Source organism: Amblyomma americanum, chromosome 7 (genome assembly GCF_052857255.1).
Source record: "Amblyomma americanum isolate KBUSLIRL-KWMA chromosome 7, ASM5285725v1, whole genome shotgun sequence".
NCBI classification, from domain to species: Eukaryota; Metazoa; Arthropoda; class Arachnida; order Ixodida; family Ixodidae; genus Amblyomma; species Amblyomma americanum.
Genome location: NC_135503.1, coordinates 114,545,386 through 114,571,247, shown reverse-complemented (window position 1 = coordinate 114,571,247; position 25,862 = coordinate 114,545,386). Strand labels below are relative to the sequence as shown.

General features: G+C 47.5%; 1 protein-coding gene across 1 annotated transcript in view; it reads left to right on the top strand.

Moving 5' to 3' along the window:
* Positions 1-7,820: 7,820 nt before the first annotated feature.
* The window catches only part of LOC144097400 (sodium-coupled monocarboxylate transporter 1-like), a 117,081-nt gene continuing 99,039 nt past the window's right edge, over positions 7,821-25,862 (top strand). The window contains exon 1 of the mRNA XM_077630130.1: positions 7,821-7,957. Within this exon, the coding sequence (XP_077486256.1) occupies positions 7,904-7,957 (54 nt within the window). The 5' untranslated portion in view covers positions 7,821-7,903. The remainder of the gene's footprint in view (positions 7,958-25,862) is intronic.

Sequence of the window (25,862 nt, the reverse complement as noted above, 5' to 3'; positions counted from 1 at the left end):
CTGCGGGCACGGCCGGGGGGGGGGGGGCGATTGAAGAGGCGGGTCATGTCCTCAATAAACACGGCCACGCTCTCGTCGGACTGCTCTGACCTGGAGCGAAGGGCAATTTCAGGGTTTTCCTTTCACTCGCTCGAGCTGAATGTGGCGAGAAAATGACGGCGAAAAGCTGCCCAGTTGGACAAGGACGCCTCGTGGTTCTCGAACCACGTTTTCGCTGAGTATTTAAGTGCGAAATACACATTCATCAGTTCGTCGTCCCATTGGCTGAATGTGGCCACACGGTCAAAACTGGGAAACCAATCTTCTATATTCTTGAACCGGTTGCCGTGGAAGGATGGTGGTGACCGAGGGGCGAGTCGGACGAACGGCGGGGCGCTGCCGGAGTACTGACCTGTGTGGCTGCCAGTGGTGGACGTCATAGCTCGCACAGGCCTTGTGAGTGGCTCAAACTCGGTTTGCGGGCCTCGCAGGCGACGGCTCGCTTTGTGGACAGATGTGGCGTTCGCGCGTCGGGTAGAAGCGTCAAGGATATCGTCGGGATCAGCGTACATGGGGTGGTACCCAGCACGGCTCTGCCAAATGTCACCGACAAACGTAGTAGAAAGCGGGAAACACAGCCGTTTACTGGTGCGAGGCTCGCCGAACAGCCGCGCTCAATCGAGACAGAGGACGCTCGGCCACGAGCTGGGAGGCAAGGTTCGGCCACAAGATGGCGCCGGCAGGGTGTCAGCAGTGGAGCAATATTAGGGGTTGTGTTAGCGTGCGAGCAGACTATACGAGCCATATAATTTGTGCGACTAACCGAGATCAGCCAAGGCTGCTCGTTTGTTAACGTTAAGTGTACAAGTTGTTTCCATGACAACCACAGAGCTTGCCTTCTTTGCTGTAACGCCGCATGTTCTTGTTTTTTGTTTTCTTAGGATACGTAAAAAGTTGTGCACACATATTCCCCAGAGTATAATGTCTGAGAGGCATCTTTTTTTTGTGTGTGTGTTGATGGTCCTTTCGGACTTCGGACGTCATATTCTTAAAAGCGTAGTTGTACCGGTATCAGTCACGAGCATATTCTGTATCTCGGCAAAAAAAAGCGGTAATTCGGTTTCGGTTCCAGACCGGCAAGCATAAAGGAAACGATGCTCGGGTGGTGCACACGATCACATGCGCGTGAGTTGCTGGGCCATAGAATGGAGAAGTAGGATAAACTCTACGGACGTGAAAATTAGCCACTCCCGGGAGGGCCCCTCAGTCGAGGAGCTCTCTTTCCTCTTCCTCCAGCGTGGCCCCTGTAAGGCCGCTGCTCTTTTCCGGCCATGTTTCTTTTATTGCGAGAGCGTTACTAGCCCCATTAGGCGTGATTCGGTCGTCGACCGCCGTTGTTGCTGTTGCTGTTGAGAGATGGCTCCAAAAATGACGTCATCACGCCGTCTCCGAGCGTACACACGTTTTAGGCCGATAGATGCGCATGCATATACGGTGACGTCACTGCTTCAACTCTGTGCGTGGGCGATCCTACTCCGGCTCCGACTGGGGAGGAGGCCGGCAGTTGAGGTGGAAAAGCAACGCGCGCGTACTGATGTCATCTGATGGACCCCCTCAGTTGGAGCAAGATGGAATCGCCCTCGTGGAAGGCACTCTCGCCGCGCCCTCTCATCTATGCAGCGCGCTTGGCCTCGAGGGGTTGTTACCGCGGTTCTCTCCAGACGCGACGCCCTCTGCGCCTCCTGTAGCGCGCTTGGCCTTGGCTCTAAGTCCCGAACGTGTGCTGGTGCTCGGGCACAACAAAGCACGCGGGTGAAGCATCTGGTAGACAGAACTTTAATGAAAGGAACTCGGCCACGTAAAGACTAATGCTTCGCATTCGCACACGAAAATGGTCTTAAATGCCTGTACCGAATTTTTCTTGCCCGCATCCGGCGAATATGCTTAATGTTGTAACCAGGTAGCCCTCGCATGTGCAGTGTAAGGGGGAAATGGACAGGATCACTACATACTAGAGAGTTATAGTGATCCGCGATCCCCCACCGTGAACCGCTTCGGCGAGGTCCAACTGCACGTGAGCAGAACGCCCCGAGGGCGCCAGATGGCGCCACATGCCCATCATATATGCGTCCGCGCCTGCCGCTTTGGGACCAATCAACGCGTACGCTGTGGTAGCCGCGGATCACGGTAGCGGATCAGGCTATGCTATTCCTCTACTTTCAGCCCAGCGCTTACTGCTACCTCCACCGCGACTGCCACCGTGCCCCGCTAGTCCGTACGCGCTGATTGATCCCGACATGGCAGGCGTTCGCGCTGTTGACGAGAACGTGGCGCTAGCTGTCGCCATCAGGCTGATCTGCGTAGTAGCAGGCCCGGTACGCGCTATGCTAAAAGCATCTATTTACGCAACACCGCCGTCTTGGACGGGCGTCTTGCGCCGACGTCAGGACGCAGCACCGCCGTTCTGACGCCAGAGGCGCACTCGCTTTATGCTGCGAGTGGCGAAGGGCAAAAACAAAAAAAAATAGCTGTGGCTTAACTGCTGCTGAACCTGGTTAGAGAGCGAAATCTGTGGTGTATCGGGCAAGCAGATGCGGCTTGGAGTCTAACGTTGAGTGCGTTCCGCACACTGGGTAGGCGGCGCGCCCACCCTGGTAGGTGGCAGTTAAATTAATGGTTGATCGCGAGAGGTTAGTCCCCCAGTAAACGCTACGGCCTATTCTACCGCAAACAGCCGGCAAATCGAAAGGTCAAGTGGTGCGACACTATGGTGGACCACATATGTTAAGGCCTATAGCCTCACTTGACTTCTGGCTCACTTGAAGGTCAACCGGCAGCGCACGACAAAAATCGGCTTTACCTAGCGTAGTGACGCTTTCGCTTCAAAAAGCTCAATATCGCGTGTGATTCCGTGTCGCACGTTCAAAGAATGACCTTTCAAGAAGGTTCCGAAACTGCATGACGGCCCCGTGTTACAATGGGGCACTCAGGCGACCGCCAGACTGTTAACCTACTGGCGCCGACTTGTCAAATGGGTTACACTGGCTGTCTCTGGAGAGGCGCCTGACGCCCCTCAGGTGCCCGCGCTGCACCGTTGCCTAACAATGGCTTCTTTCGAAGATGTCGTGAACGTGCGCTCGCAAAAGCAATTACAACATCTCTTTGACAAGGTTATCCGATGCGTGGAAGCCTCGACCTTCCTTGTTTTGTTCGCCGAACGCACCGCCGTCTTGGGTATTGCCACCGGGTGGCCCCAGGTAACACCAAAAGACAAGGAGGTTAATGTTTTGCACACCCGCTCTGAGAGGTATTCTGGGAACGCTGCCGGTGAACCGTGTCTCGGTCCTTGGTTTCGTGGCATATTTTTGATGGGGTTGCTGGGTACTTTCCTGGCCTATGTCACACACCCCTCCTCGCGCGGCGGACCTCGGGCCTGTGCCGGTCGACCCACCAGTTCACTGAGTCAGTCACCGAAACCTAGGATTGCCCCCTGAGCACGGGCCTTCAAATTGTACCTCGGCGCCTGCCCCTCGACCAACCATGCAATGTGCTAATCATTACACCCTCCAGAACCCAAGAGTACCGAAGTATAATTCGACGGAACTAAGCCTGAAAATGTAGAAGACGGGCTCGTTCAGTTTGAACGCGTCGCCCGTTCTGTCAGTGGGACGACGCCGCAAAGCGGCGGAACGTCTTCTTCAGCCTGGCAGACGGCGCTCGTACGAAAACAGTGAAGACGGTTTGACATCATGACGTGAGTTCCGCCGTCAACTGCTCGAGATATAATCCAGCGTAGTTCGTCGGGAACGACCTGAACGGACTCTGCAGTACCGCATTCAGATGCCCAACGAGATGGTCACCATGTATGTCGAAGACATGACATGGCTCTTCTTGTGAACTGACCCAGCTATGTCGGAAGCAGGAAAGCTGCGCCATTTAATGCGCGGAGTTAAAGAACAGCTTTTCGCTGGGCTCGTGTGCAACCCCCCTCCGGTACTGTCACCGAGTTTTTGACGGAGGCTTGGTTACAATGGAGCAGGTCCTTCAGCAGTGCTGCATCTTATACGACTGGCCAGTACTTGTTGCTTCAGCAACAGAGTCCTCGATCCCGGCATTCGGAAACAACCCGGACCTCCTCTGGGACATGATCCGCTCTATTGTATGGAAATAGCGCCGAAAGTTTTGCTGTCCGTCGCAACCAACGGTCGGCTCTCTTGCTAGCCTCATCCGCGAGGAGGTGCATCAAATGATCAGACCTCCATTACTGGGTGACAAACCTCAGCTCTTCCTCAGTGACTTCCATCGCCCGAATTATGCTGACGCTGTGCAACGCCCTGCCCTAGCGTCTGTGTCATTTTTTCCCGACCATCACGTCCCGCCACCTTCCGTGCGGCCGGCCTGGTGCTTGCCGAATGATCGACCACCTCTGCGCAAGGCGGACGTCTGGCGCGGCCCCAACCGAATGCATTTGTGCTTCTACAGTAGAGAGCCAAGTCATTTCTTCTGCCAGTGCTCATATCGTGAGCTCGGCCTGCAGGGATTTCCCACCGACGCGCCCAGACCACCAATTAGACAACAACCCCCCCGAGATTGAAGAATACCTGGGCATGCAGCGTCTGTCATCCTCAGAACGACAGCAGTCAAGATCGCGGTCACCTCGCCGACCGTCGCCATCACCGGCAAGCCAGCACTTCTCACCATCGGCGCTGGGACGGTCGCCGAGCCTTCACTGGGAAAACTGAAGACAGCGACCTCCGGGAGCGGGGTTGCTCGAACTCGACGCACTGAAGAAACTCCCCCACGACGGGGATATCAGCTGGCAGGAATTGGACGACATCGACGACCCAAACTTCTGATAAAGAGTACCCGTTTTCAGTCGGAGTACTTGTGCTCATCGACTGTCGCAGCATTAGCGCGTTGCTGTACACTAGGGCCGATTTTTCAGTTTTCAGCGGCGAATTAGAAGCTGTTCTAGAAAAGTCACGGCACTACGGTCCAGCATTCAGATCCGCACGGCTGGCAGCCTCATCGCAACTCCGCTTGGCCAGTGTGCAGCTCGGGTCTAGATCCGCAACTCTACGTTCGTCCTTAGCTGCCTTGTTCTCCGTTAGTGTTCTCGTGACCTTTTTTTCGGTGTTGACTTCCTCCGTGAGAATGGGCCATTATCGAGCTCCGGCAGAGCGCAGTTGCTTTTTCTACAGACAACGCTGATGACATTCCTGACACTCGCCCACACAGCTCCGCTCGTCGAGTTTCCTACGAGAGCATTTTGATCCCGCCACGCTCCAGTGTGTTTGTCAGTGTCGACTGCGGTGGGCTCCATGACGGGACAGCAGCCACCGAGGGCAATCCTTCCCTGTTGCTGACGCCAGGATTTTGATCGGCCGGAAGCCTTGTCCACCTACGTAATGGTATAGGTCTCAACTACTGGCTACAAATTTTTCAAACGAACCTCGGCAACTCTTCTGCCCCAAAGCGATCGCGTTCGCCGGCCAATTAGCCGATGTTTCTGAATGCTTTACGTGCGAAGACGTAGGACCTCCGAATAGTCACTCAATCGCATTGACATTAGCTCAGGGTTATCACAGGTTCAACATCGCGCTCTCCGTGCCTTGCTACGTCAATACACAGCATGCTTCGCGTCTTCTTCGAAAGTTAAACAGACGGCCATTACGAAACACCGCATCATTACGTGCGAGGATGCCCGCCCCATACGATGCAGCCGTACCGCGTTTCACCTAAAGAACGCGAGGCCACACACACACAAATGAAGGAGATGCTTACTTACGGCGTTATTTAAGCATCTCAGAGTCCGTGGTCGTCGCCTGTAGTTCTAGTTAGGAAAACCGCGATGGAACACCGCGCTTTACGTAGATTACAGTAACTTGAACCCCACAACAATATTACCATAGCTGGCTCGAAGTCTCTACTGCCGAGCCACTACAGGGCCTCTCGATGCCCGAGGGAGCGGAGAGCGCATGCTAAAATACGGGGAGATCACGCAGAATTATAGACTGGGGCGTAGACGGGTACCCCCGCCAGATCCGAAAAACAATGCAGGAAGGGGACTATTCCCTTTCATCTGCCAATCCCTGCATTGTCACGCTAGCAGGATCTTGAGAATCGGCCGGGGCCATTGGTTGGACGAGGGTCATTTGACAGGGAAAAGTCGCCTCGTTCTTTAATGGTGTCCGACACTAGGCTTTAAAAGCATCTCGGAGTGGCGATGCTGCACCTGATGTCCAGCGCCATCTATGGAAAAAAAGTAAGGGTGGGGGGGTGGGGGGTGGGGGTGGGGGGGCGATGCGCAGAAGGCAAGTGGGAAGAAAGCCCCTAAGGAGAGAAGGTGCGGATACCCTTGCCGTAGAGGGAGCGTTATGGTATTTGTCTGATTTGCTTTGCGTTGTTAGCGGAACCCTGTTTTCGAGGGTCAGCCAAACCCACGGTGTATTTTCTAACTCGCATGAAATTTTTGATTGGTGAGTGGATGCTTAAGGCGGGCCAATGAAAAGAACCACACCTGTTTTTTTCGTAATTACGGCTTTAAAAACGAAAGTGAACGAATGAAAAAGTAGTCCTGTCCAGTGTGAGCTGAGGTCCCATGCTTCGCATGCAACGTAGTTATACTTCGGTTGTAACCAGTTAGGTCAATGAGCAAGGAAGCGCAATGTTTTGTAAACTCTTTTTTGCCTCATACAGTTTTACGTTCTGTATATGAGGTGTATTTCACCTAAGACTTTCAGCAATTTTTAAATATAAGCTCGCTTTTTTTTCCGGCATGGCATTGTCAGATGTGTAGTAAATCACAATACAGCTAACACGTGCTAGCTAGTAAGAAATATTAGACAGTGAACTTTTTTAGGAAATATTAGACAGTGAACTTTTTAAGTATTACTGTTAAGCTCCTTAATTACTGATTGGTGTGTAGCCTACCGTAAGTAATATGCATAGCACTCTTTAAATTTTCTAAAACGCGGTAACCCTCATCGCTGTGGCTAAAACGAATTTTGGCTATTTCGGCCAGTACATGCACTGGAGAAGTCGCTTTGCCTGCTAGCTTCCCTGAAGCGCATGTATTTTGTTGCAATGCAGCCAACATTTGTTCGGCCACAGCGGCGAGGGCAACTGCGTTTTCGAAATTCTAAAATTCTAAAAACTGCTATGGATATTACTTAGACTGGTCTATAGGAACCTCGATTATTAAGGAGCCTAAAAGTAATAATTAAACAGTTGACTATTCAATATTTGTTGACCAGCTTGCTATTAGTACGTCTTAGCTGTACTCTGATGCATTACAGCGCTGAAAATGCTATGGCGCAAAAAGCGATTTTCTAACTGAAAAAGCATATTTTTAAAAGTTGAAAGAAATATTAAATGAGACACCCTGTGCATGTTTGTAAGTATGTTCTGTGTTGTCATCTTTGACAAGTACGCCTTCTGGTTATCTTCACCCACTCCTGACTACACGATTGGAAGTGCATGGAATATTTCCTGAAGAAAACGAACATTGTAATTGTACTGCTCTCGCGATCACTCGTAGCTGGCCGGCGAGCTGTGTGGCCAGAAGAATGGCCTCTGGTTGGAGGAGGGGAGGGGGGATGGGAGAAATGCGAATAGGATGTGTTCATTATCAGAGGTCATGGTAGAGGGTGTAGGGGGTGGCGCAGAATAGAGCGGATGCAATTGTGTGTGCCGCCGCAAGACCTCGCGCTTGGTCCTTCTCCGCCTCAGTGACGAGTTTTAGTGACGTTACGGCCTTGGACCGCCTTCCGGCAAGCCACCGGCAACCCCCGCCAGCTGTTTGGCCGCCGACCGGCGCACCACGAACGGCTAGTATTACCAGACTGACTGCGACTTGCATTCCAGGCGGCAAACAGCACCGGTATGTGAGTCGGACCATATTTTGCGAAAGAGTGGAAAGTAAATGATACCTGGCACCTGGTCTACAGAGGATCATTCTCGCTCGCTTGTTATCAAGGTGTGTACTGTTATTTTGTATTGCTTCGCCATTACTCACTTCTCGCGTTTTCATCTCGTGCCTACACACTTACCTTTGTTCCCTCTCCAACTCTGCTCTCTTCTAGTTTACTGAAGTTGCCGCTACCATTTTGCTTGCCATAGCTTCCAGCGTTCTCGAGAATTTTCTTTCAATCCTTTTGGATAGCGTCCAAGTTTCTGCCCCATAGCTGACAACTAGCAAAATAGAACTCTATATATTATAAAGATCTGAATTTTGCGATTATACCTATACATTCACATATCCTATATGCTTTCCACTTGAGGCGTACTGGCAAGCTGTTGCCTGAGATTCCCTTCAAAGCGAACTTCAGCCAATTGTTGTTTCCTTAGCTACTCCTCTCTTGTGGTCTAGATCTTCGGTCATTACCTGCCTTAGGCAGATGCATTCATTTATCACATAGAATATTTTTCTTCCCATCGTAAACTATTGATTTCTTCCCAGACTGCTGCCTATAATTGTAGCTTTCTTCATACTCATTAAGAAATTCACCATTCCGCCTTCCGTTTTTAGGTCCTCACTGGTGCTTTGCGATTTGTGTCCTGAATTACTTAGCAGGACGACGTCGTCAGAAATTCTAAGATTACTAAGGTATTCTCTATTCAATTTTACCCGCAACTCTTCCCAATCCAATCCTCCAAATACCTCCTGTAAACACGCCATGAATAGCAGTAAGGAGATTGTGGATCTCTCTCTGATACTCATGACGATTAATACTTTATTGCTTTACCTGTATTGAAGTATTGTCGCGGAGCAGTCCAGATTGATAACTTCCTGCACCTGTTTTTACGTCTATCCTGCACCCTGGTTAACGTAATGCCTGAGGGACAGGCGATGTCTCGACTGAATGTAATGCTTTCTCGCTATCTGTCAAGGCTTTCGAGGCTTTCATATTTCACGCATTTCTCTTTCTCCTTACTAGTGGTGTGAATATTGCCTTTCGACAGAAATGCTCTCGGGAAAACCAGCTTCATGCCTTGGTTGACCGAAATCTAAGGACGTCGTTGTACTTTTAGCGATTACCTTAGTAAATACGTTGTAAGCAGCGTACATTTGATCATTGTGCCATTTCCACGCCCTCGACACCCTCTCTCTTGTGATTTAAGATGGTGTTATCTTCTTTCAATCGTCGGGCACGCTCGAGGGCAGGAGGCATGAAGTATGCAGGGCGACAAGTTCTTTTAGCACAGTCTCACCCCCCCCCCCACCCCCCCGTCCTGCAACAGATAAGCAGTTACATGAGATTTATTATACTGTTCAGAAAATTTTGAAAATTTATTTCCGTTTATTTGGAACACCCTTTTTCACAAAATTAACATGGAAGGCTCAATCGCTTGAAGAAATCACGCACGGCGCACACTTCCACGCTGACGTATTTGCAGGCATTCTTTAAAAAAATGTACCTATGGCTAGTTAACTATTTTGCTTATTATCCGAAGCTTTTTCCACAAAGAAAACTGAACCATACTGTCCTTTATTAAAACATTCCAACACGTAAAAGAATAAAAAAAGTTACAGCACCAGACAGCAGATCCTAGCTGAAACGTAGAGCTTCGCGACTTTCATATTTTGCCTACACTGGGATTCAAGCCGCCCGTCGGTCTGGGGTAGTGCGTCTTTGCATTTCGCACTGCTAATTCTACATCTTCATAAAATCACCGGCAGCCCCACTGGTATGCTGTCAGTTACTACGGGTATAAAAGCTTCACGAACCGATGCATGCATCAGTGGATGAAGTTGCGGCAGCCGTTGCAGATGCTCATCGCGCGTTTTGTTCAAACGCAGCTGCGTTACGCCGGCCGTGAGCGTTGTGTTCGTTCCAATGGCCGGTTTTTGCTGCTATCGCCGAACTCACATGATCCTAAACGAGATCTTGCATTTGTCTTTCGGTAATTCTGATGTACTGCATTAGCAGCTTTCTTATGAGCGGGGACATAGAGACTATAGCCAGGATTTCTCAAACAAGCATAGTGTAAGAACTCCGCTGGGCGCAAACAAGCCCAATGCATTCAGGACAAGATTGGTCGCACCGTCCGCACTCAGAGTAATTCTTCCCCCTGTTACTAGAGTGCAGCTAAAATGGGTTTCATTTGCTCTCCACTGCTACAATTTATGTGGAAATCAGTGATGGTATCAGGAACATGGCTAAATATATGTCAAAAAGTTTTCGCATGAGTCTGTGAATTGTTACTTTGAAGACCTTGAATCGCGTGTGGCCGTTCTTGACCGGTTTTCTCTGTCCTGGTCAATCCCTGTGGGAAGAGAAATTAATCTGTGAAAATAAATACTTGCGGGCTGCAGCGAATAACCTTTCTTCAATAGACGATGATTTGGAGAATCACCCGAGTAGAAATAACATTGCATTGCACGTACGTCCGTATCATTTTTTTGAACAAAAATTACGGGTTATTAAATGAGTATTTCCAGGGTAATTAGCGTTTGCTGACACTGATACTAGGTTTCGGGTTAGATTTATTCCGAGGCGGCTGCAGCATCATGTGTGCGAGGGATGAACATTTTTGTGTGCTAGTATTTCTGCATTAAAAAAAAAAAAGCCTAAATACTGGAGTACCCGCAGCCTTCCACTCCTGCCTCCGGATTGCCAAAATATATATTTAGCAACAAAAAATTAATGGTGCACTGGCACCCTACATAAAAACCATATAACAACACAGTTCTTAAGGCGAGACCGTTACTAACCCCGTGTCAGAAAAAATTGCCCGGCTTCGGCGTCGGCGTGTGTGACTGTTTGAAATCTCGCAGCCAGAGCAGCCGTTGGACCGGCCACTCTGGAAACTTAGTTGGGCCATTGAAGTCACATGGTCTTGTGACATCACAACATGCCTAACGGATTGTCATAATCGCTGCACCACTGCGCCAGGAGTTGTATGAAGACTATCAGCGATCTATGGATGTAAAGTAGAGAATGACCAATTCCCCATATATGGGTATGAACCCATTACCACTAGGCCCTTAATGCCTATACAGTGTCTCCTCCTGTTTCCTTTCTCGTGCATATTTCTAAAAAAAACATCCCTCGTGAAAAAATGGCCCTTGCAAATACAGACAATAACTGCCTCAGTAATGGCAGCTCTTTTTACGGCATATGTGTGCAGTGCTGTGGATAAAAACTATGCAGTATGAAGATGATTCAACGATTCCTCTCGAATTCCACTTCATTCTTGTTCTTTTGCCCTACATTATTGTAAAACGCACAGCTGCCATTGAATTTCATCACTCAGACAGGCGGATGGGAAGGATGAAAAAAGAAATCGTGCGGAAAGAATTGTGGCGTCATGCTGGCCTAAATTCATTAAATATACATCCCTTCCACTGCTTAAGAACTAATTGAGGTCATTAAGAGGGGTTGCTCCAAAAACAGTGCTCAAAGAAAGGAGGTATTCTTTTAGCGCATTCCGTCTGTACACGCGTATATAAATCTGTTACTCAAAACAGGATGTGGGTAATAATGCTTACTAACGGACATAACTCTGCAAGCTATAACTCAAGACACAACGACTGCGATACCTTCTGTGCGCATACATAACAATTCTGAACAAAACATTTTTGAACAGGAAAGAGTTTATGAACGCCGTTTTTTTATATATTGTAAGATTTTACTAAAGAATCAAAATATCCGCAGATCTTCCGTCGACAAGCTTGCTTGTTTTTTGGCGGCCTTAACTGCCCAAAGCGACCGATGGAAACAACTTAAAAGAAAGATTTTGTTTCCTGCACGTCGGAAGAATGAACCATTAACTTCAACATTTCCATAAGAGTACCTTACAATTATTCAATATTCAAAATTTCTGTCCGAAATGTTGGACATGTGCTGATTTTTCGGAGCAAGCAACATGGCAATCGCTGCGTCTTGCTTTCCACTAGATGTAAACATACGTAATTTCGCTTCTACTTTCGTTATTCACAGAGTGCGGAAGTCTTCATTGTCGACGTCGCTAATTTTAAATCATCTCGAAAGCGCGCGTCGACCGCCAACCGCTCCACTTTCTAGCTGGACACTTTCGAACAAGAGCCACACAATTATTTCTCGTCTCTTGTTTATTCCTTTAGATCCACGAGCATCGAAATGCTGCTTGGCTTGTAGAGAGCCGCCAACTTGCCAAAGAAGCGCGAGTCAATTTCGCAGCTTAGAGTAGCCGTGAAAATCAATCCCCCTTAAACCCGCCATAAGGCGACCCTCGGGGTCGTGACGCTTGATGCGCTAACTTAGCTAGAGCGCTAACCTAGCTAGCGCGCTAACCGAGCCAAGGTTCAGTCCAGCGTTCGTTCCATACCGAAGTTTTATTATCGTGCTGTTCCGTACATTATTCAGGCCTTATTTGCCTGCTGACATCTTCGTGTTTGATTTCCTTGCAATTATTCCCAGCGAAAAGCCATTCAATATTTAGTATCTCGCCAGCATGTAACGTTTATTGATATGCTGTCTACACGGTATTCACTATTCTTTGAACAGAACAACTACCGAGAATCAACTTTTCACTGCATAATTCGAATTCAGTTCACGTGATGAGCATGTTCGGCGTGTAGATGACATGGGCAATACGAACAGCGTCTAAATTAACGTACAGCGCCCCACTTAGCCGAGGAAAAATGTTGCCGCGGCGTCGATCGAATTGTATACCAGGACAGGCACGATGTCGCAGTACAGGAACATAGAATGAGCGACGCGTAAAAAAGAGGGCAGAATATCAGCTCCTATGTGTGCCCCAGCTGCAGGTTGCGCAAACGCTGTGAATTCGGAGCTATAATGTCGCCGTATGGAGCAATACATTCAAGCTTACTGCGCGAAGATCGACTACAGCGTTTAGATTTATGAAAGAAAAATCTCAAGGCACGGTCGTCTTCAATGAACTCTACAGGAAAGAAAAATATGCATGCGTCGCGATTTCCAGGCTGATTTGCTTCTGGGAAATTAATCAGGGCGGCTACATTGAGCATAATGGGCCCATGCGAAGGCCGCCCTTTTTTCCACTGCTCATATTATTAGGACTCTATTTGCGTGGCCTTTGATGTCAGTTACGTCAGCAGGTATGCGCATTGTTACTTGCTTGTTCTGTATTGTTAGCCAGGTCAGCTCTACAGTGTGGTCCCGGGATCAAGTGTGCAAAAATCTGGCGCGGAAGTCCCAGAATTCATTTATGCATTAGAACGTAACAAACAAAACAACAAACTCGCCTGCAAGCAACAGGTGAGTGCTCAATTAAGGGGAAAAGGTTTCTGTTCCCATTCACTCCCGCTGAACACTTTCGGGCACCGCTTATTATGTCGTTTCGAAGCAAAATACTTTTAGCAAGATCTGATAATTCACTTTTGTTACTGAGCCGATAATAAGTGTTATCTAATCCAATCCTACCCACATAAATAGCAAAGATATTTCCGCCTAAGTCGTTTCCCGCCTAAATCATTTTCTTTGCTACAAAAAACACAAGCAGTTAATTTTTTTGCTTGCACGTGTAATCTTCGGCGCAGACTATTCAACAGCAATTGAACAGAATGCAAATATTTTAGAGCGGAGCTCTTAAGCGCCCGTTCGTTGGGTTGAGCTGAGTCGCCGCCATCTGTGTAAATGAACCAAAAGATAAATAAATAAATAAACATTACAGCGACTGGGTTCCGAACCAACGGCGCCGCGAACACATAAGCTTCGCTGACAAGTGCACGAGAGCATTGATGCCATCGCCGCACCGGTCACTCCTCGTGTTAAACTTGAACACACTCTTGCGCTCTGCACTAATATCGTCGCCAGACATGCCGACGACCCAGCAACGCAAAACAATGAGCCTACAGAGAGTGACAGCACTAGGCTAACGCCGCAGCTGGTCACGCTTCGTGTTAAACTGCAACACTGTGTTGCGCTGTGCATTGCACATCGTCGTCTTCTTCTACTAATACTGCTATCGAACTAATACGGTAGCAAGCCGTGCCGACGGCCCAGAAAAGCAAACAAATGAGCCTACAGAGCCTGAGGCACCTAAAGAGCTGCGCTAAAATTTCATATTCGTGAGTATCGTAATCGTTCTTAGCATTTTTTTCAGATAACCTTTCTAGAGATCGTCAAAATAACTTTCTATTTCAAAGATTCTTTTGACGCGAGAAGTTGACGGCAAAAAGTTTGTGATTCATCATGATCATTATCAGTCTGACTAACCCGACTGCAGGGCAAAGGGATCTCACATATTTCTTTCAATTAATGGTATCGATGGCACAGAGGTAGATAGAGCATCCGCCTCGCGTGCAAGAGGATCGGTGTTCGAATCCTGGTGTGGTGCTATTTTCCACATTATATTGTGGAGGTCGCCCAGGAAGGCGACCGCGGCCACATTTATTGAGGGCTGCCGGAGAGGAGATAGCTGTGGAGCGGCAGCGGCAGCGTCCGGCCTTGGCCAAGGTCGTTCTTGTTGTTGTTGTTACCCTCATACTATGGCACATGCCCACATAAGGGGATTGGCCAAGAATTAGAGTGTACGGAGAGTTTTTCAGATAAATATTTCCTGGACGGAAAAAAATGAATGTTGAGGAAGGAAGAAGTAAACAAAAAGGAATGGCGAAATGAAACGGGAAATGCACCACGCACGCTGGAGATCGAGATTGATGTTTATGGACCAGCGGTTAAATGATAATGATAATAGTAAGAACAAAAGGATATTAAAAATTAAATAAAATTACCAACGTAGCCGATTTGATTCTATTAAAAAGTTTTGGATGGCGGTAAAAAACAGACTTGTGGCTGTACCCAAGTATGGCGGCTCCAAACGACAATATGACTGGGCTGCTTAAACAAAGGCCAAGCTGTTGTAGTGGGTTCTGTAAAAACTGTCTTCTCATCATGGGGCACCGACGACAAAAAAAAATGGTCAATGGTTTCGAGCTCACCACAGAGAACGCAGACGGGATTAAGCGCCATCCCAGACCTGTGCAAATAAAAATTTAAGGGTGGGATGCGGCAGTGGAGCCTTGATAAATATACCTCAAGCTGCCGTGAATGGCACGATTGCCTGCTCCACGAATACTTCAGGTGCAGGCAATCATCAGATCTTAAAAGAGATCCAGTTGTAATTCTAAACAAATTCTGTCTTCGAAACCTCGCTGCTGTGATGTACGCTGTAGCCGGAATGATAGGTAGCACGGTGCCATTCATGGACGCCTTTGTCAGGCAGTCCGCAACTTCATTGGCTGTCACACCGCTATGACCTAACACCCATTCCATGTGAACAAGGCTCATATGCGGAGGGAGTAATGAATGGATGGCGTTTAAGATTGGCGAATCCACAGCCGAAGCGAGGGACGAACACTAAGAACGAGAGTCTGTAATGACAGCCACTGAAGAGAAAGCTGGCTCTAAGTTTCGAAGAGCAAGCGCCACCGCCAGAAACTCCACTTGGAAAATTGAGGTGTAGTCGGGAAGTCGCACAGAAGAATACCAATCTATAAGCGGGCAATATATTCCCACCCCTGCCTTTTCATCACATTGTTAGGAGTCAGTAGCTATCGTTAAGCTAATAGGTATGCTTTGTAACTGGTCTTTTAATAAACCATTTAAAATGCGGGGAGGTAAATGCTTAACGTTTTTCGGGAAATTGTCATCCTAGATAATTTCTACAGAGGACCCACTGTATTTTGTCGGAAGGATGTTATATAAATGAACATTTAAAGGATCAAGCAAATTTTGTACCATAACTACCTGCGGGGTATGAAATCTAGGCCAGTGAACTCCAAAAAAAAGAAGTCGGCTGGCAACAAAAAACAGACAAGGAGCGGTATAAATCTGATTCATATATTCTTAGGTACGTCTGAATAGTTAGGAATTGAAATATAGAAAATAAAGGAGGAATACGGGCTTCAAGGCAAAACACGTTATTGGCCACAAATTTGGGGAGGCAAAGACACAACCGAAGCGCTTTCCGCTCCAAAAGAACGAGCAGGCGAATTTTGTAAGCAGCCGTACCAGAAAACAGCACAGATACAAATTATAAAATTGGTCGGATATACAAAACAAAAATCAGCAAAAGTGGATTTCTCGGCATTCCAGACAGGGGATTACTTAATCTACGCAACATGACCACAGCCCGAGCCCAGTTCACTGCAATATGGCCAATGTGAGAGCATCATGTGAGGCTGTCATCATAAATGACACCAAGATATTTTAATGACTTAACTTGAGGAATATTTTGCGGCTGGTAAACGAGAGACAAATGAACAGGTTCTTTCATTTCAAAAACAAGTACAGCGCACTTGTTTACATTTAAGGTGAGATGTAAGTCACACAACCAACTAACTTTCAACCAAATTCAGGTACGATTGCAGGCGCACATAGAGAGATTGAATGTCACCTGCAGCAATGAAAAAACCAATCTCGTCCTCATAGACGTACGTGCGAATGTGTGTTGATGGCTGGGAATAGAGCTCATTAGAATATTAATGAGCACAGGCGACAGGACTGGCCCTTGTGGAACACCTTTGAATTGTTTACATCTTCCAGAACTGACACCATTTAGTATACAAAAAAACTGTCTGTTTTCGAGGATCGCAGATATCCACGGAAGTAAGTAATTCGGAAACTGCAGAATATGTAATCTTTGTAATTGTATGGAGTGTTCTACACTGTCATAAGCTTCGGCTACATCTAATGTCATTAACGCAGCATGCATTTTTTGGTTCCGCGCAAGAAGAATACGACTGTCAAGATCGGTGTGAGCAATCCATATGAAAAACTTTTGACGGAAACCAAATTAAGAGGCACTATGGATATTATTTCGGTCCACAAACTCCGAAACACATAGGAGTATGACCCTTTCAATTAACTTGACCACGTTTGATGCCAATTAAATGGGTCTAATATTATCCAGAGAATAGCCACCACCATTGTGTTTAGGTAAAAGAATCAGTTTGGTGATTTTCCACTCAGGAGGAATCCATGCATGATTGATTGAAAAATTAACCGGCTGCAATAAGGAGGTAGGGGACTCCTCAAAAAGGATCCTTAACATCTTTGATGTTGCCCTCTCAGGGCCAGGAGCAGCAGATGGTAACCTCAACACTATCGGGGAAATCTCGGGAAGGGTGACAGGGGGGACATAGTGAATCTGGTCCACTAACGCCACAAACGCGGAGCGCAAAGGAAGTACAGACGAGAAACGCTGCTATATTCCTTTGGAAATTGTCTCAACTGTTTCTATTGCTTCTTGCGGGGACAAAATATATGAGGGTGAATTTTCTGAAACCGGAATCTTTTTCCGCGATCTTAAGAATCCGAAAAGTGCGCGACGATTTCCTGATTTTGTTAGGAGATCAAAATGCTCGGATTCATAATTTTATTCCGCTTGTGAGATTGTGCGTGTAAAAGTAGCTGCAATGAACTTATAATCTTGCCAATTTTTTAGGCACTGATTGTGTAGGAGCTTCTTCCATGCCGCCTTTCTGCGTCTGTAATCCCGCGAGCTAGCTGCATTCCACCATATAGCTGAAGTGTTCCCTCTTGATGTACGTACCTAAAATTCGGACTTCTTTCGGCATTCCTCAATAGCCAAGCATATGCCTTTTGCTGTATGCTCCTCAGAAGAATGAAACGCTGAAGGAAGAGTGGAGCGCACAGTGGACTGAAACTGGTCATAGTTTATATATGACCCCAAAAGAGAGCACGCCGGAGTTAAGCGGAAATAAACATCCAAAACTGATAAGTATGTGATCGCTAGATGTTCCACAATCCACAGTCGACCAATTGTGTACAGGATCACAAGGGCTGGTGAAAGTTAAATCTAACACAGATAGAATTTGTGCGCGGAGAAATGTGGCCGAATCAGAATTCATACACGAAAGGTTGTTATCAGTAACCCAATCCCAAAGGCGCTTACCACAGAAATCTGTCTTAAAGCCCCATGACACATGAGGAGAATTAAAGTCGCCGGCCAAGAGAAGTGACTTCTGACAATTAAGGAGCCGGAGATCTAGCAGCCTGGTATCCTACATACCGCAAGAAAAATAAACATTTACTAATGAAAAGGGATAGCACCCTAGAATATCAAAATCTAAAGCCAATAACTCAGTCTACAGCAGATGACTGAAAAGTAATCTTAGCCCTGTGACAAAGTTTTAAAGAAACTAGGGTGAATAAGCCTCCTCCTCTTGACCGTCGATCTTTTCGAAATAAAGAATAGTTTTGCAAATGGAATGTTTTTTAGATGTAAGCCAAGTTTCTTGTAAAATAATTACGTCCGGATTATGTTGAAATATAAGGTATATAAGTCTGTTGAAGCTGATAGAAGTGACCGACAGTTTCACTGGAGAACTCTTAACACCCCTATGGTTGAGAAATACGGGGAGCAGCAAATGCCTGCCCTAAAATAGTTTCTTTTGGCTTAGAGCCAATCTGGTGCTTCTTCGATTTCGGTTGAGGATGTGGAGAAGAAGGGTTAGACATGGGGGATCCACTGCGTTTGAGGATTCACGTATCCGAATCCACCATCTCTGCATCATGAATAATTGGAGCATTATCTGAATTAGCGGACCGAGGAAGTGGAGAAACAGCAGTAACTTGTTCCTGGGGCTGAGGCTGCTCAGGCAAGGAATGTTGGGTCATTAACGAAGGCATGGCGGACATGGCAGAAGTCATTCCAATTTGCATGGCCTGGGTAATCTGCGTTGCCAGTGCATTATATATGCACTCTGTGACAGTGGACACTATCCTGTTAACCACCTTAGCCATAGAGACTTCCACAGCAGCCACTATTGCCTGAGAGATAGACGAATCTAGTGTCACTCCTGAACGGGCTGACACACCTGCATAGCCGTGAGCTTTCTCTTTAATTTCTGACATTGCCTCACGCCGCGAACAGCGTTTGCGGTCGGTTATATCTAGAATTCTCAATTCATGATATCGAGAAGGACAATCCATGGAATTTGCAGCGTGAGATCCACCACAAAAGCAACACTTCTCGTTTTGATCAGATCATAAATTTTATGGATGGTCATTGCCGCATCTGCAACAGCGCAAGGTGGACTTGCAGCCACGAGCACTATGGCCACATCGCCAGCAGTTGCTGCACTACAGTGGCTTAGACGGAAGGGGATCTACACGGAAGATAAGGGCCATGCTTTTAATTCTAAGGGGCAGGCAGTACCCGTAAAAGTGGCAACAACCGTTTCCGTTGGCACCCGCTCATTGTTCACCTCCCTGCTACAGCCATACACCGCAACAACACCCGCTTCAGAGAGAAGGTTGAGGGTCTCAACTGGAGACAAGCAAGAGTCCACACCGCAAACCAAACCTTTTGTGCAGGCCGGATGAGACGGAATGAAGCTGTTTACGGAAAGAGACCCAAAAGAAGAGCAGTTGAGAAGATCCTGTACGCACGACAGTTCTGGTGAACGGCACAGATTCCCGCCACGTCCAAATTGCCTTACCTCAGTGATTGCCTCATAAAGGGAAGTGGCCGCGTGGAGAGCAGCTCGAACAGGCCCTGGATTGTTAAGTTTGATAGAGCCACCATCCTTTGGCACCAGCGCCACAGGAATGCTGCGGACGCCGGAGCATTGAAAAGCTTCCAGAGGCACCTCATGAGGTGGTAGGGAAGCCGACCAGGGGGAGCTCCCCTGGCCAGGAGACTGCTTAAACATTACCTCAGATTTATAAACTCACCGCGTGCGTTACCGACACAAGAAAAAAGGTGCAAAGGCACAGGGGAAAAAGGAAAACAGGACCAGCCGCCCAATACTTAGTTAATCCCTCGTCTTCTTCCCAGGGGTTCCTCGTTCCCTCAGTAGTGGAGACGGCGAACTTCCCAAGGTCTCGAGCGTTCTCTCCAGCGCGTGCTGGGGACACTTCGTCCTTTTCGGTATCATACGCACTGCCAGCCGCGAGGGGTTCTACAATATAAAAAACTACAAAAAAGACAACGCACCCTGGCGTAGTACTTGGCCCCAACATCTTACATGAATAAACCAATAATTGCGATTACTGCTGGAAAAATCTCTCTACACTAAAATCGCTGAGGACTTGGTACGAAGCTCACTGTTTTCTTCAGCAATAGTTACGGCTCTCTTTGGTTTGCATAAAAAAGCGCCCTATTTGTGACTTGTAGGATGCTAAAATCAGTCGGGGGAAGGAAATCACTGGCATGCATCTTAGCACAGACTCCGCTGAAGTTTCAAATTCACCTTGTGTTTAAGAGAATTTGCTTTAATTTGACATTGATGAGAAACTGAAGTTGGCTTGTATCGATAGAATATCGACTACTAACCCCAGGAAAACTGTTCTTACTGAAAACAAAGCTCCTGTAAGGAAGAAAATAGCCAGAACTATATTACAGGTATCTCCGCGACAGGGAAATCTCGCAAGTACAAAAGCGATGACGAAAAAGCCGAAAATATCTATGGATCTCTGAGGCTGTTAAAGGTGCATGAAGGTTGTGTGTTTAAGTTATTGAAGTATATTAGTTTTGTTTTGACACCACTACTGCACTTTCATTACACGAAGACGGAAATAAAATGACATGAATGTTGGAAGACAAAGAAATCCTATACTTGGCGGCGCAGCAGATGGCCTGCTGGTTTTTTGTATGTTTTTGGTGCTTCGCGTCTGTACGCTTTGGGTTCCCGCGTGGTTTCGGTTTTGACGCACCTCAAGTTACTAGCGCGGAGCAACAGAGGAACTACATGCGCCTTTCTAAGTGCTCCTGGGACGAAGTTCTTGCCGCGGCACGCACCCGAGACGAGGAAAATACACCGGTGGCTAGCGAACGTTCCACGAGCCTCCACTTTAGCACATCTACCGCTCGTCGTGTTCGCTTCGTCAATATACCAAGACGCTGGGATGCATAACCAGCGCTACGAGGACAATTGCAGAATTTAATTATGTCCACACTAATAGTGTCTATGAGCAGTCACGGCGGTGGCTGCCGCACCAGTAGCGTGGCTTGCTGCTGACGACTCCTTCGCGCTCGTACGATCCTTCCAGACCCGCCGTCTCAGCCCTCAAAAGCACCGCACGCTGTGTAGGGTTGAGGTCGCTGAAGTGCAGACCGCAGTTCTTTGCGATAATTTCATTCTCGGGATTCATCGTAACGCTGGTGCAGTCGTAAACGAAGTGACGGTATAGCGACGGCGGATAGAGGACTTAGACGTCCGACCGGCGGTAGTTTTCATTTCAGCTGCTGGTAGACTGCATTGCTCGTTGACAGACGGCACCGCTCGTTGCCAGACTACACCGCTCGTTGCCAGACTACACCCCTCGTTGCCAAACTGCACCGGTCGTTGTCAGACTGCACCGCTCGCTGCCACACTGCACCGTTCTCTGCCAGACTGCACCGCTCGCTGCCAAACTGCACCGCTCGCTGCCAGACTGCATCGCTCGTTGGCAGACAGCACCGCTCGCTGCAAGACTGCACCGCCCGTTGCCAGACTGCACCGCTCGCTGCCGCACTGCACCGTTCTCTGCCACACTGTACCGTTCTCTACCACACTGCAGCGCTCGCTGCCACACTGCACTGCTCGCTGCCAGACTGCACCGCGCGTTGCCATACTGCACCGCACTTAAGCTGCAAACACGGAGTCGACGTTTACGCCAGGCTACGCCAATTTTCAGGCATTTGTTCATCATAGAGTCCAAAGTAGGAATAGGCGCGGCGGGAAAAGTTTTGAAACGTCGAATCCAAATATCTTGGAAATATAGGCATATTTCGCCGCCGGACAAACTACAAAAATGCCAATGAATGCCGAACTGTCGGGTTTTGCTAACAAGAAATTTTTTAAAGTTTTTCTCAGTGTCGTTTTAAAGGTTTAATCTCACTGCTGTACAATGCAGTACATTAAGGCGGACCGTCAACAATGATGTTAGCAGGTTAGTTATCTAAAATAGATCTGTCATCGCGTGATGGTACTCAACAATGCCATTTGCGGTATTACGAACTAGTGCTGGTTAGCGTCAAAAATAACAACCTTGTTATTAACGTTTTACAAGTTGCATCTTTCAGCAGTTAATAGAACGACCTTACCGGCCATGTTAGTTATGACCCTCGAGGAGCGCATTATATATATATATATATATATATATATATATATATATATATATATATATATATATATATATATATATATATATATATATATATATATATATATATATATATATATGCAGTTTTCCTAGTAGTTACTGCCTGCTGTGACCTCCTCCAATTGCAGCATATTATTTCATCACTACTCGTTCCCCATCTTCAAATATAATATATATATATATATATATATATATATATATATATATATATATATATATATATATATATAGGCATGGGAATATTTTTAAAACCGATCACATCGGACTTATCGCTTCCTCTGAAAACCCATTGGCAGGACATACTTCAGAAAGCATTAAGAGAACTAATGGATATTGTAATCCAACATGATAAGTCTTGTCTGGACGCTTTGACGCTCAAGGAAGCTCAGCTACGCAAAGACGTTCATCTGACTGATAAGGAAACTGCACATTTAGAGCTATTTCTAAACAAGAAACAGCGTTCACTCCTAACTCAGAGAGAGGAAGTTCCTTCGGGATGGGGCTCCTCTGCAGCTCCATTCGTCAGAATCAGAAATTTGTCAGCTCCTTTCAACCGGTAGTCCAACCTTTGCATCAGATGTAAGAATCAGTTCACCCAATTCAGGCGCATGCCAATCCACCTTAAAGGTCACCAAATCTACACCAAACAATGTTGTTAATTTAGTCGAGGGTTTGACGGCATACCGTCTGGTCAGGAATCATGTTGATGCAGATTGCTGGTCACTGGCCAAAGTCAAAAGATGAAAAGACGTTTCATGAGCACTACGGCTTCCTTGTTCACTATGAAGCAATCGGCGCACGGATTCGTCCTTTTGTATCACCCAGTAGCGTTTTTAATGGTTTAGCATAGATAGGATGTAGAGTTCCGTCGTTCCTGTTTAATGTGTTAGACGATGTCTGTATGATAAGGGACTCAAGATTCTGCCGTGCTGATGTGTTCTTTTCTGTTGTCAATATCTTTACTTGATCCCAGTTAATCTCGTGGCCGGATTCTTGCACATGCTCGGCGATGGCGTTAGATGCTGCTTTCCGGTTTCGGACGTCGTTCTGGTGCTCTCTCAGGCGTCTCCTGAAGTCCTTTGTTTCAGCGATATATATTGATGAGCAATCGGCGCAGTCTATCTCATATACAACACCTGGAAATCTTTCACGAGGGAGCTTGTCCTTCACATTCACCAGTTCTGTTCGCACCTTGCCAGCGGGAACGTGCGCGATGTTGACGCCATGCTTGCGGAAAATACGAGCAAGCGCTTCGCTAATTCCCGCCACGTATGGGACAGCAGCTCGTTTTTCTTTTGTTTTTTCTGTGCTCTCGCGTTCTTCGGAGGTAGGCTGATTCGCTGTCATTCTCCTTTCGGTGTTCCTGATGAAGGAAAGAGGGTAGCCGTTTCTTCGAAGATCCGACTCTATTCTTTTCATTTCGCTCTTTAGATCGGCATCTTGACTGCAGAGCTGTCTGGCACGGTTGATCAGGGAGACAACCACAGACCGTTTGTGAGCGACTGGGTGCACAGAACTGAAATTTAAATATCTTCCAGTGTGCGTAGGTTTGCGGTAAACATTAAATACGAGGCCAGTCGGAGTACGGGTTACCGTGGTGCCCAGGAATGGGAGGCAGCCGTCGGTTTCTTCCTCAAAAGTGAACTTGATTGAGGGTTCAATGGAGTTCAGATGGTCTAGAAAAAGGGCCATGTGCTTGCGCTCTAGGACACAGAAACAGTCGTCCACATACCTTAGAAATATTTTTGGTCGCGGCTGGAAAGTGGTTAGAGCTTTGTTTTCGATGACTTCCATCGTGATGTTCGCCGCTGTCACCGAGATTGCTGCGCCCATTGCTGTTCCGAAGGCCTGTTGGTAAAAGGTGCCATTGTAAGTAAAATAGGTGTTAGCGAGACAGAAGCGCAATAGCTCGCAAAGCTCTGCTGCGTCGAAAGGGGTTCGATCTTGCCATGAGTCCTCATCTTCGAGACGTTGCCTGCAAGCTTCAACGGCCAGATTGACAGGAACGCTGGTGAACAGTGAACAGACGTCGAAAGACACAAGCATGTCGTTGTCTTCAGGGACAATGGCTTTTACCTTGTCGATGAAATCGGACGAGTTCTTGACGTTCGTTTCTGTCTTTCCAGCCAGTGGAGCCAAAACACCGTGGAGGTACTGCGACAGAGAGTGCACAGGAGACCTTTTGAAGTCTACTATTGGGCGTAGAGGGGTGCCTTCTTTATGAACCTTTGGAAGCCCGTATATGGCGGGTGCCGAGCCGTTCGTGCAAAGCAGCTGATAGTAGAGGCGCTTCATGGATGGTGGAAGGCCCTCGAAGATTTTTGGGAGCATTTTCTGAAGAGACGTCTGCACCTTTGACGTGGGGTCTTTTGGTAGTCGGCGATAGGTATTCTCGTCCTGTAGCAAGGCTTCCATTTTTTCTTGGTACGAAGAGCGATCAAGGATCACCGTGACATTGCCTTTATCCGCAGGAAGGATTGCAATTTCATCATTAGCCTGTAGGCTACGAATTGCCTTGCGTTCGTCTTGAGGCAGGGAGTAGTCTGGTGACGTCTTCTTCATACGAGACAGCACACCTATCGCCTTCGTCCTTACTTCGTCTTGAACGTCTCGGTCCAGGAGTCGCACCGCTCCTTCGACGGCACAAGCAACCTTTCGTGGGTTCGGAACTTTCCCTTGGTTGAAGTTCAAACCTCGGCTGAGTAGCTTGGCCTCAGCAGGTTTCAGACTGTAGGATGACAGGTTCTTTACTTCGAAGATCGTTGTTGACCTAGGGCCTGTTTCTTTTTCAGCAAGTAACGCTTGCATCTTCTGTTCTTGCGATTTCGAGTGCTTATCCATTCTTCTGCGCATTTCCTGGTTGGCGACTAATTGAACGCTGGCGAGAATTTCCGGAGCGATGAACTCCAGCTGACGTTTCGCGAAGAACAAGTCCGTCTCCAGGCGTTTCTTTGTTAGCTTGCATTCTTCTATCCGTGCTTGAAGCAGTTGACGTTCGGCCTTTGCGACGACCTGGATACCGAAGCGGGTTTTCACGGGTTTCTTCAGACGCAATGATTTCGGTATAACTTGAGAAGACTTGCAATTGAGGTTGAAGTGCAAATGCGTGCGAAATGCAGCGAGGCTGCCGGAGATGCTTACAAAACGACGAATTCCGGCGATGACCGGTTGTCCAAACTGATGGCACAGATTGATGTAGTCGAGGGTTTGACGGCATACCGTCTGGTCAGGAATCATGTTGATGCAGATTGCTGGTCACTGGCCAAAGTCAAAAGATGAAAAGACGTTTCGGGAGCACTACGGCTCCCTTGTTCACTATGAAGCAATCGGCGCACGGATTCGTCCTTTTGTAGCACCCAGTAGCGTTTTTAATGATTTAGCATAGATAGGATGTAGAGTTCCGTCGTTCCTGTTTAATGTGTTAGACGATGTCTGTATGATAAGGGACTCAAGATTCTGCCGTGCTGATGTGTTCTTTTCTGTTGTCAATATCTTTACTTGATCCCAGTTAATCTCGTGGCCGGATTCTTGCACATGCTCGGCGATGGCGTTAGATGCTGCTTTCCGGTTTCGGACGTCGTTCTGGTGCTCTCTCAGGCGTCTCCTGAAGTCCTTTGTTTCACCGATATATATTGATGAGCAATCGGCGCAGTCTATCTCATATACAACACCTGGAAATCTTTCACGAGGGAGCTTGTCCTTCACATTCACCAGTTCTGTTCGCACCTTGCCAGCGGGGACGTGCGCGATGTTGACGCCATGCTTGCGGAAAATACGTGCAAGCGCTTGGCTAATTCC